Here is a 13,135-nt window from a genome sequence, read left to right as displayed (position 1 = left end):
GTTATAAGTTTAATTAAGATATTACCTTCCTCTTCAACTTTCAAGGTTGAAGTTTGTATTGGTTTATTAGTATGTTGGTTTCGATTTTCATCTTTATTAGTTTCCTGTATTGGATCTTCAGTGGAATCAATAATATCGGTCGTTTGGTTTAGGTTTTTATCAGCGTTTGTAGACGAATCGTTAATAAATGGATCAGAAGTACCTTCAGTGCTCGATTTGGATGGCTGTTGAGGTGGTTCTGTTTGTTTAGGTTCATCTTTCAGTTCTGGCGTTATTATAGGGGGTACAGTATTTCCATATAATTCTAAATTTAAACTGTAAAATTTTTCAGACTTTGTGCAATCAACTTCGTCAACCCTTTCGCATACTCGAGTCTCCTGTAATTAAATTAAATACCCACATTACAGACATACTAAAATATTAACAGAAAAACATATTTTAGCCAATATTTAATATTAGGAATATTAGGTATTGCAGATTTGATTAGTTTAATAAATAAAATAATTAAATTGGGTTATTTTAAATCTTTACCTGGTCAAAGACAGTGCCGTTAAGACAGAGGAACTTTATATCCATGGGTTCATCTTGTTGTCCTACAGTGCAAACGTGAAACATTTGGCAAGACGTCTCTAAATCTGCATAATAACCACCGATAACTTTGCCGGTACACGTGAAATTTGTTTCAGGAAGATTGTCGAAGTCCAAATACTGGAAAAACCACAGTATAGTAAATTAATAATAAATAATAAAATTTATTTTTATTTTTATTTAAATTATTACAAAATATATATTTCTTTATATAGAAATATTCCTAGTTGTTGATGTAGTAAGGCTCAATTATATACGTATTTGCGTAGTGATTTTATTTTCTTACTTAAATAGATGAATTATGAAACAAAATCATAACAGTCTCTGTATAGCAAATGACAAATTCCCTTTTATTTGAAAAATAAATGAAAATAGGGACACAACATGAAATTAATTGTAGCTATAAATGTGAAATGATAAATGATACATACCCCGGGTTGAATGGACCACGATATCCGGAATTCATTTTGAAATACGAAGAGCAGCAACCAGAGCCACACTGAAATGAAAAAAGAGGAATCTATTAGTTCCAACCAACTTCGTACTAGAATAAATATAGCAATTATCTGCAAACAAATATACCATCAGTTATTCTAATTCAGGTGGAGACAAATACAAAGAAAAATGAACAAAAATGTCTGACATGTGGGATACACGATTGGAACGAAGTTCCTTCCGTTTTGAAATAAGTATTATGGGAGGTATAATTAAATAAGGGCCGATTTTTCAATGCTTGGATAAAACTTATCCATCCAATAAAGTATTACACGATAATATTAAAATGTCACGTAAACTGTCAAATACGGGCAATTAGAATGGTAGTTTTATACATTATTCGACGAATAAGTTTTAACCAAGGATTGAAAAATCAGCCCTAAATTAACAATATTTAGGAGTTAAATGATAAATGAAATAAGTGAAGGAATGCTCATACACTTCTGTGTCTGTGTAAGAATTTTTGTGATGCTCGCCTAGCCCCCTTAGCCGGCGTATTCAATCGCACAATAAGGAACTTCGTTCCAAAATATCGTTTTTGAGTAATAGCTAAGTAAAGTAACACACGATTTCTTTCATAATATAAATTATATCATAAATATTTTGTTAAATATGACATGAAGATGTGATCAAAATTGTATATTTTTGGCGTTAATTACCTTGTAAAGCAGAGGCGGAACGCACTACGAGTGCGCCGCTGGCCGATAGCCGACCCTGCCGCCGCATCTGAAAGTTATACATTAACATATGTAAAATTGTGAAATAATGTGTGCAAGGTAACTTCACTAGTCATAAGTTTCAATAAATGATGTACTCTATAATTTATATATGAATTATGCAAAGAAATACCTGCTTACATATTTGGTTTTCAAATAATTGAACTATGAATTTATTTATTAACTAGCTGTGCCCGCGACTTCGTCCGCGTGGAATAGTGACTGCATAGTAGTTACTACTTAACACACAATTATTGAGTAAACACGTCTTGAAACACGTACTAATCATATACAACTAAATTATAAGTACATACTTACACATTATTATAAAGTTAAGAAATAAAATAAATAATAACACAAAAGAACTGTTAGTAAAATTTATTACTAAACTGAGCTATAAAACTTAGGTACAGAAGAGTTCAAAATTTCCAGGATGTGGTTATTCACCCGCTCCCATATTCCTTCTACTTTCACAGACTTTCAACTTTTCCCTTTCACCCCTAGTAAATGGCAGAACCGATTTTGATCTAAACCATGTCTAATCATACCTATATATTATGTACATGTCATATCCTTTCGTTTGGTACTCCATTTGGATTATTTATCCCCACTATCACCCCTAAGGTGCCCTATATGTAATAAACAGATTAACCAATTTTGACTAAAAAAAAACATGACTAATTGTAATTCACACGTCATTTGATATGCCGCTTGATTATATTATTTGACCACATTCGATTATTCATTCCCACTTTTACCGCTATAAATCAATAAATGGATGAACCGATTTTGATTAAATATGCCTCATCATACTTCTCACGTCAGGTCATGCCCTTTCATTTGATATGCCACTTGGGTATATTATTTGACAACTTTTATACCTATATCCAATAAATGGATGAACCAATTTTGATAAAATATGTCTTATTGTACTTTACACGTCATGTCTTTCATTAGATAAGTCACTTGAGTATATTTGATAAAATTTATTTATTTATTCCCACTTTTACCCCTATATCAAATAAATGGATGAACCGATTTTGATAACATTGGACTACTTAATTGTTTCTGACAGGTCGTCTTTTTTCATTTGATATATCACTTGGGTATAACAGACAGCATTCGTTTTTCTCATTCCCACTTTTGCCCTACATATACTTATTGGATGAACCGATTTTGATTAAAATATATGCCTCATTATACTTCTCACGTCAGGTCATGCCCTTTCGTTTGATATGCCACTTAGGTATATTTGACAACTTTTATTCCCACTTTTATACCTACATATTATATCCAATAAATGGATGAACCAATTTTGATAAAATATGTCTTATTGTACTTTACACGTCATGTCTTTCATTAGATACGTCACTTGAGTATATTTGATAAAATTGTTTTTATTTATTCCCACTTTTACCCCTATATCAAATAAATGGATGAACCGATTTTGATAAAATTTGACTAATTGTTTCTGACATGTCGTCTATTTTCATTTGATATATCACTTGGGTATAACCTACATTAACAACCTACATTAAGAACTAACATTCGTTTTTTTCATTCCCACTTACCCCTATATTATAATATAATAATAAACAACTAATGGTTAGGGAGCCAGGTGCAAATTTGGTTAACTATTTCCTCTCAAGAGATAATTCGTCAGACGCATGAGAGTATAGTATTATAAAGCCTCGTGAACGTCAGCTGGCGCTTGGTTGGGGGGGTGAGCGGTTGTAGCCTCCCACGCACATAGGAAAAAAAATACATTCATTCATTCATTTCCTCTCAGCTAAAAATTTGTCAAATTGTAGCTAACCCAATATCTCAACGAAAAAAAATAGTCAGCTGGTTACAACATGGTGTATTATACGTCAGCTGGTGTCTCGAACATGAAAGTTAAATTTAAAGAAAAATTTATTTTCCGTTATTTCCTCTCAAACAAAAATTTACCTGATGATAGCTTATATGTAACTGTGGATAAATATATATGTCAGCTGGCTGTATCTTGGTGGAAAAACCGTCAGCTGATACGGGAGGCTACAACCGCTCTTCCCCCCAACCGAGCTCCAGCTGTCGTTCACGAGGCTTCATAATACTATACTTTGATGCATTTTACTAATTACCGCTTGAGAGGAACTTGGTCATAAAATCTGCTGCTGGCTCCCGGACCATAATGTAACAAAAAAACGCATCTAATTCGTATTACCCGTTAGCGAGCTACGGTGGCACAGACAGACACGCAATACACACATAGCGGTCATAACACCCCTCTTTTTGCGTCGGGGGTTAAAAATATAATACCTACGACATAATTTCAAAGACCTTTTATATAGAAAATTTACCTAGAAGTAACCATAATGCTATTTGTGCAGGTTTTAGACTTATGAGCAAAAATCTAAATAAAGGTCCTTTGACCCCCCTACTACCCCCTCAGCATAACCACCCCCCCCACACGCTTGGGGTCTTTCGATATGATCATCTGGACATGTCAAGGAATAACTTTAGCGTATAATTTACGTAATAAAGTAATTCATGTATAGAATGCCTTAGCAAATGTTCGCTGTGATTACTTAAATGGTCATAACTTTTTTATTTATGAACCGATTGACATGAAATAAACACTAAATGTTAAATGAAGCTTACCATAATATATTAGTGAAAACCGCATCTAAATCGGATAAGCCGTTTCTGAGATTAGCGTGTTCAAACATACAGACAAACAGACAAACAGACAAACAGACAAACAGACAAAAAATTTTTTAACAACAGTTTTGGGTTTGGGATCGATTAAGTAATAACCCCTGCTAATTTTTTTTTACATATTTTCATTGTACAGACACCACTTTTCTAGAATTTTATTATATGTATTGATATTTTCATTGTACAGACACCACTTTTCTAGAATTTTATTATATGTATTGATGATAGTTATTATGAATTATTGATTATTGTCGACTGCAAGGCAACGTGCCATATAAGAATTACTTTAAATCGACCAGTTAAATTTAAAAATATTAGCTATGTATCTATAGGCAGTAAAACGAGCCTCAGAGTACGGTATATAAAGTAGGGACTGATATTTTTGTACTCCGATTTTTTCGTTGATCATCTATTATATATTTTCATGGATATGACATATTTTTTTAAAAGATTGTTCCAAGTAGAAGAGCACTCATTGGCTTCTGAGAAATAATAAGTATTTGTTGTCAGTAAGTACATCATAATAATGATGAAACACTATTGTTGAATTAACGATGCGCTTGTGAATATTTCGCAAATAGCGATTGTTATTTTGAGCTTCATTTTTTTAAGTCATCAATTGTTTTATATAATTTGTCCTCTTTAACTAACGTGTTTTGACCGACGCGACAGTTTAAAATAGTAACGTGGTTTTTCATGTCGGTTGTCGGTCAATTTAGACTATACTTACATTGAATTAAAATTTACAGAAAAAGCAACTGAATTTTGTAGTATGGGTACATACTGCAAAATTCAGTTTAAATAAAATAAATATTAGCATATAAAACTTAGATTTATTAATACTTTAGGTATTTTAAGATAAATATAAAGGCAAATTAATAAAATTATACACAAAATTATACGAATTATGCAAGATACCAATTAAATTCTAGAGAATGTGTAAAATGGTCTACATTTCACCATCACAATATGTATGTTGAAGTTGAATGCGTGAAGTATTTATAAAATAAAGTCTAAAATCAGTTACAATATGAAATATTATTTAATAATGTATTATCTCACAGTACCAGTTGTGATATATTGTGAACATAACGCTATAAGGGGAAAGCTATTGCAAAAAGTAGCTCAGATTGGTTTAGGGTGTGGCGTACTTTGTAAAACTAAGCCCAGTGGACCGGCAAGAAACTGGAGCGCAATGCTTGACAATCGCCTATTAGGATAAGAGTAGTGGTAACGTTACATTTATTTCTCAATAATTAGATTTATAGTTGAACGCTTAGGCTACGAATTTGTCGTATAATGTTTACCGCCTTCAATTCTAAAACATTCTATATTTTTTATGTTTTAAATCTTACGTAGGTCATTATACTATCACGCACAAGTGTATTATTAATTAGTATAATTATTTCGTATAAAATTACAATTAATTTGGTTTTAATTTTCAAGGCAACGATATCACGGAAACTCATAAACAACTCTCAGTATCAGAAGTTAATGAAGATTATTAGAATCAGAATAAACTTCGATCACTTTCTATATTGAAGGTCGCAGACATCCTATTGCGGCTAGCTACGTCTTCGACCTACTACATCAGGTGCAGAAGTCATGCGGTTTCAATATTTAATTATCGAATAATTACAGGTTAGTATTTGAGAGCTGCAGGTAGCTAGGTTGTTATGATTAATGTAGACTTGTCTGTTGATTTTGTAGTGTTTATTGACTTGATTAATGTTAATTTCAATTAATTGTCTACTTTTAAAAATCTTTAAAGAACTTTGATAGGGGGACTCAAAGATGTTTTTTGAGACAATTGCATGTTTTAATTTCACTACACGAGATGAAATCTAGTTTCATCTTTTTAAGGTGAGAAAATAGGCAAGATAAATTCTTGAAAAATTTGTTACACAAAATATTTTACTCGAAGTACATATACGATTTTACTTAAAACCAAGCAACACGAAGGTATAATATGCAATTAAACAGTGCCTGCAATATAACGGGCCTTAGCTCCGTTATGTCAGACTCGGATAGCGGTCAGTGTGTTACGAGTACATTATATGTATTGTATTCATTTCATTATATCTGTATACATAAAAGTGCATATACATGTATAGATTTTTTAACCGGTTGGGTATATAATTTCATATTTTTTGCTGCTGTTGCCTTCCTATAACTTAGAAGTAGAGCGTGTTCTCAATGCTTGTAAAAAGTGGATGTATACCTATAGTATATTATTTAGATTTATTGAAATAATTAATTTCACATATTTTTGCTTAACTACTTAAGTTTCCATCATAAGAGCTGCGTGTTTTCAATGCTTATTCAGAGTGGAGAAGGCTTTTTTTCGTTCCCAATCATTCGAATACTATAGGATTAAGGTGGTCATTAAATCTACAAAACAATAGGGTTACGCTATTATCTGCGTAGGGGTAACATTGAAACAATTTGGCTCAATTTGCGCTAAAATTGTAATTTGATTGTGAAATGCTATTAAATGTGAATATGTAGGTGTACCTATAAGCTAAATTACCCTCAAGTAAATAAATCATATCACATAGGTACCTTGGGCTCTGAGCTAATCAATATCTAGCTTTCGTCAACCATCATATTATCAATTAATAGTATAAAGTATGAAAAATGAATTAAATAATGTTTCATTCCACACAATACAAAGAACGTCAACAAAATTGCACGTGAATAAGGAAATTTTTGAAAAGCATCTTCAGTTATAATATCTCTAATTCCATATCAGACTAATCGTTTATTTTTAGCTAGGTAATCTTAAATGAGATCTATGATATAACAGAAGAATGCGTTAACGAAAAAGAAAGCGTTCTTTAGGTGGCTTGCTAACTTCCGCTCCATAAAACAAAACCATAACAGTTGTTATGATTTAGAACCATCAGCATTCGTATAACATACAAAATCGTCTGGTGATGATTACATAAGCCAATAAACTGCTCGCCCTAGTTTAAAGCCGATTCTTAAATATTAGGCAGCTCTGTATCTTTAATAGATAATTTTCCTTACTACGAATAAGGTAGAGTTAAATATTTTTATTTATTTGTCGATTATTGATATTTAATGCAAACTTTTGAATAAATATAAATATGAGAAAGAGTTGCACCTGTTTTGGCCAAGTTCCGAATAACTCGCTTTACTACTTGTGTTGTAAGCTAGATTTATACTATGATTCGTATCTTCTCAGCATTGACTTTTATAATAATATGCGTTTATTGATGATATTTTTTTTACATTTTTATACTAATATATTAAAATAAGAGTAACTAAATATTTAACATGTTTCTGATTGGATAAGTTAATGAGCTGCAGTAAAAAGATAAATTTTTTAATAAATTAAAACGCGAGTTCATATAAAATGAAAGAACTCACTCATATTCAGGATTGTGAATTATATAAATATGATTTACAATGTAAAATTAAAATCTAGCTGTTATCTTCAATAAGAAGTTATGTGCGGTTAGCGTTAATTAGCGCTATTAAGTTTTCTGTGGTGCGGTCCGAATTTTTCTTTACAATTGAATAGAATCCACATTGCATATTATGTAGATGGTGCTACATAAATAACATTTGTATGACAAATGAATATTTTGTAAGCAAATTTGTTAAACCCGTGTTTAAATGGCTAGTAGCATGTAACAACTTCTAAACAATGGTTCCCCACACCACATTCAATTGCTGTAATAACTGTGACGTATGAGAGTGCGCGTTACGAATAATATTATTATACCTTTATTAGGATTATTTAACTGTTCCCCACAATGTAAAATCTGATTCACGGTACGATTATGCTTATCAATTACGTGTGTCTCCCTCGCCTACGCCTTAAGTGCCTTCAATTGTTGTTTCTTTTATGGACACAGAAATTTTTGTACATCATCTTAGATTACAACACCATTTCGACTTTTGTTCAGCAGTCGTAGCTGGATGAGGAACTTAGTAAAGTATAATAATGTAACAATGTGAATTTCTATGTACATAAAGAAGTGGCTAAATGAACGTGTTTATTGTGTAGTTGATAGACATTGAAATCAAAGTATGATTCAATTATTAAGAAAGGAAGCAGTTATTCAAGAATTATGCCTGTATCCTTTCCTATGATTGGATACAATGGCCAATGAGTCGACCAATTCTAGTTCTAAGCAGAATTTGTTGCATTAACTATAACAGAATTTTTAAACATTTCATAAGTAAATATTTCGTTTTTGAAACGTATTTTTACTTACCATAAGAGTGAAATGCTTAATGAGATATGCAGTAGTAGGATCGAATATTTTTGCACGGCTACTAGGAAAACTGCAAACGTTTTCCTTTTCTATCGCAATTACTACGAAATATACCAATAACTAAAATGTTTTACTGTAAAAGATTTTAGATAACTTTATTTTAGAAAACACGTAGTAAGTAGGTAGGAAAAGTAGCTATACGTGTTTAAAAAAGAAGCCATTATCTTTGTATTAGAAATGTAGAGTCGATAGTCTATATAAATAATAATTATAGATTATAGAAGTTAAATTATATAAACCGTATACGTAGTATAGTAGTCTGATATATTTACATTTAACAAGCATTACCAGCTATATAGACACAAGTACTTAAGAAACTTTTGCCTGATAGAGCACTTAAAATAATATGAGCGTTTTTTAAATAAATATCATCGCGTTGAAATAACTAGTCAAGAAACTTAGGTCCGTAACCGACAGTTATTAAATTAAAGATTATCAGAGTAATGAGAAGCTATGATATTTAAACAGGAAGTTAATTGTTAGCAGAAACGTGGGCGAAGCAAGCGTGTGTAATAATATTAATTGTAAAATGGTTCTGCTAAATATCTGTCTGCCTCCGACAAATTCCACGCCGTTTCCTTTTCATTGACGTTCGTTGAATTTTTTTGTTGTTAATTTACCAGTCGCTATAAACGACGGAGCCGTGTTTAATATGATAATTACGTTTGCAATATCCTTGTTAGGTACTAATTGAATTTTATTTCTAAATAATACAAAAGATACATCGGTTTATGGCGCTCTTATAGTGATCAGTTGTTGAGGTAGATCCTAATCCGTTTTCTCTTTCTTTTTAATTTTAACATATTGGCGTAAAGATAACAAATAGTATGTAAAGGATATTGGTGTACTTACGTTCCTAACGTCTAAAATTTGTTTATACATTATGTGTCGAGTCTAATTGATTGAAGCACATAATCAAAATATTATGATACATGTGTCTGTTGAATATGTAAATTTTAAACATCCTGAACATTCATTACTCATTGCTAAAATTTACGAAATATAAAGCAGATCCACTGTTGGCATTTACGATCTGTTTCATCACAACAGTTATATAATCTGAGGCAGTAACTAAGTAACTTTATCTCAACAGATGTAAGAACGTTTGACCTCTAGCCTGGTACACTCATTCTAACAAGGCTTTGTTATGATGTCTTTATGGCATTTTTAATGTAATAGTGTTAAAATATCAAACAGTTGATATTTCGCACTGTATGAGTTATGTCATGGACTCGTAACACGTGTTAATAGCATAATAGTTCTAGTGTACGTTATACCGGATTTTTTTCTATTAACTTTTTAAATGGTTGGCATAATTTGCTACGGTCGAAAATGCAGTCTGAAATGATATTAGACGAGATGATATATAATATAGATTATAGGGAATACAATGTTAGCTATAAGCATCATTATATTTTTTAATGCAATAGACGTATGCGTGCTTAAAATATATCTACAATCTACATACTACATTTTTTATGACATCTGATATACCTACTAATTTAGATATTGTCGTAAAAATATTTATTTCCAAGGTTAAAAAACATTGTTATGACTTCAACCTTCATCAGAAATCCTAATTCTTAATCCTTTTTATTGCTAAAGTGGCATGATAACACAAAAATCTCGTTTACATTTCCAGAAATAACCAAGAGTTTTTAACAAAATAAGCACGAAATATCTAGTAGCTTGAGCAATTAAATACTGTGCTAAACCACGAGAGCTGAACTAACGCTAAATCGAATTTCGTCATGCAATCAAATCCTGAACGAAGATTTGTTTATTCGTATTCACGCTCGTGCATCCCGCGTCACGGCGTGCAGTGTATCGACCTTTACGTAGCTAATAATTATCTTCATAAATTCAATGTGGTAATAAAAAATCAAATTGTCATTCAGAGACGTGATACTCACATATTCTACCGCATCTTTCCCATGACCTTTTATTTGTTGGCCGTGTGTTAAATAGCGTTTGTTTCTGGTTGTGTCTTCCGATTCGTTTCTTCGTGTGATTAGAAAAATTAACAAAAAACATTGAATGAATCCATCTATTTCGTAAACGTAAATAAAATCATATTTATATGGAACAACTAAATGAAAGAAAAAATTGTATAATGTGATCCAACTCACCTAAGATTATTGATTCTTTCGAATTAATAGATAATCAAAGTAAACATTGTTAATTTACGAAAAAACTGGTTCTACTTAATTAATTTATGTATTTAAATCCGATTGTATACAGTTTACAGATAAGGAAACAATTAAATTCAACTATTACTACTATTAAAGTAGTTAATAATTCTCTATCATTCGTTCAAAACTTTTCAGGAATTCTAGATTTGGAAAATAGTCCTTGCTTTCTTGAAAGCGCAAAATTTTATACAATAAAAACATATTTTGTTAGGTAAATATACCTGATGAGCGTGACCCCATTCGAAAAGTATGCTCAACTTTCAGTCATATCTATGCATAATGTATACAGTATACAGAATACACAATGCTTTTTGTTGTAAACAATAATACATAATACATATAATATCAAAAATAGCGGGGCGTGTTGATAGTGCGACATAATAATAATAGCTATGTAGTAACAATGGAGAAAGCATGTATCTAATATATATTTTTCTTGTCTTGACAGATGTTAACGGATGTGTTATCTGTGGCTATTAAATGTCAAATTAATGAAGATTTTAAATTATGAAATAGACGCTGCGGTTTGCTGCTATAAGTGTATATAATATTATGAACTAAAAAAAATTGTGATGAGCTTTTTCCTTATTGGAAATTATTTGATGATTTCAAATTTTCCGCGATATAATATGGGACACAGTAAACGAGTCCTGAAATAAATATACATATATATGAAACATAAAAACCGGCCAAGTAAGAGTCGGACGCGCGCACGAAGGGTTCCGTACTATGGGAACCCCCCTAAATATTTTACATTTTTATAGTCCTTTTCACGTAGGATGATTCCTGTGACACTTCATCGTGTTCCGAATTACGTAAACGCCAAAATAATTTTAGTGCATATTTTTTTTATTTTATGGCGGCATTATTACCAAAAATATAAAAATGAAACTCAAAAACAGTATTGTTTAGTTTAATATAATGAAAAATAAAATAAAATAACACAAAAATATAATACCTACGCAATTCGTGTACATGAAATGGATCGTTGAAAAATCATAGAGTTGGAAAATCATATAATCGGCGCTCATCTTGTGATCGTTTGTCAAACGAGCCAATCGTCTGTACGAGTGCGTCAGCCTTGTATACAAGTTGCATTTTTATACTGATACTTTACGTGGTATTCTGTTATTGTTACTAATTGTTAATGTTGACTTTTTGTTGCTGTTGTTTGCTAAGTTTCCTTAGTTAATTGTTGGCGAAATGCCGAAAAAACTAATTTTGGTACTTTATTCAAATCGATTTCATTTCCATATAAAATATTATCGATTATCGGAAAGAATTGATATGATTTCAGTAAAGACATCTCTACACGTGTCAAAAATCGATGTGTCACAGAAATCATCTTAGGTGGAAAGGACTATAGTATTTGTTGTTATAGCGGCAACGGAAATACATCATTAGTAAAAATTTCAGCTTACTAGCTATCACGGTTTATGAGACAGACATATAAACAGACAGAGAGCGGAGGCTAGTGATAGGGTCCCGTTATACCCTTTAGGTACGGAAGTCAGAACCCTAATAAAAATGCCTAAATATGCTTCCGAAAAGAAAATTATAATTGATGTTTTCTTATGATTTCTTGAAATTAATATAAATCGACTGAATTAAGAGTAATTTAATCCGTCTTATATGGTTAATTTACTTTAATCACCGATTTTCCTTGCGCATTATCCTTCACAGTGCATATAAAAATCAAGAAAAACGTACAAGTGTGGTACAAGTAAAGCACTTCCACTTCCTTCCCAATTCCATTGCATAAATAGAAAATTTCTCTTTATTATTGTCGCAATAAATTCCTGATGATTCACCAAACGTTTACCGAATTGGCATTTTCAGTGGGTGGTGCGTATAGAATCACAAGCATCGACTGCAAATCATTGTTACCGCGTTCCAAGGGCAATAATTACGTTTTCTATGCCTCATTCTAATCTTCAAGGGTATATTTCCTTATAAATACTGATCGTAAGATTATCTTAATATATGTAAGCCTTAGTGCTACATGTATGTGATGTTAACTCATAATCTCAACGGAAACTGTATAGTTATAGAACATTAAAGGATACAAAATGACAATTCTTGGTGCTATTTTATGAAAAAGTATGTATTTTTCTTTTCATGGTATCGTTATTAATAT

At 31.5% G+C, this 13,135-nt stretch overlaps 1 protein-coding gene across 2 annotated transcripts in view; it reads right to left on the bottom strand.

Annotated features, from left to right (window-relative positions):
• LOC149904552 (uncharacterized) overlaps positions 1-13,135 on the bottom strand; it is a 36,221-nt gene that overhangs the window by 1,833 nt on the left and 21,253 nt on the right. Inside the window, exons 3-6 of one of the 2 annotated variants that reach the window (XM_090106925.1) lie at positions 1,743-1,809; positions 1,020-1,087; positions 532-708; positions 203-377 (exon numbers count right to left, since the gene is read on the bottom strand). In XM_090106925.1, the coding sequence (XP_089963051.1) occupies positions 203-377; positions 532-708; positions 1,020-1,087; positions 1,743-1,809 (487 nt within the window). Of the gene's footprint in view, positions 1-25; positions 378-531; positions 709-1,019; positions 1,088-1,742; positions 1,810-13,135 lie in introns of both variants that reach the window. The other variant, XM_090106924.1, reaches the window with a different exon arrangement.

Source organism: Colias eurytheme, chromosome 11 (assembly GCF_061535395.1).
Source record: "Colias eurytheme isolate Ceu_HAF_F1 chromosome 11, ilColEury1 Martin Lab GWU primary, whole genome shotgun sequence".
NCBI lineage: Eukaryota > Metazoa > Arthropoda > Insecta > Lepidoptera > Pieridae > Colias > Colias eurytheme.
Note: the sequence above shows the minus strand (reverse complement) of the source record. Positions and strands in the feature narration are given on the sequence as shown.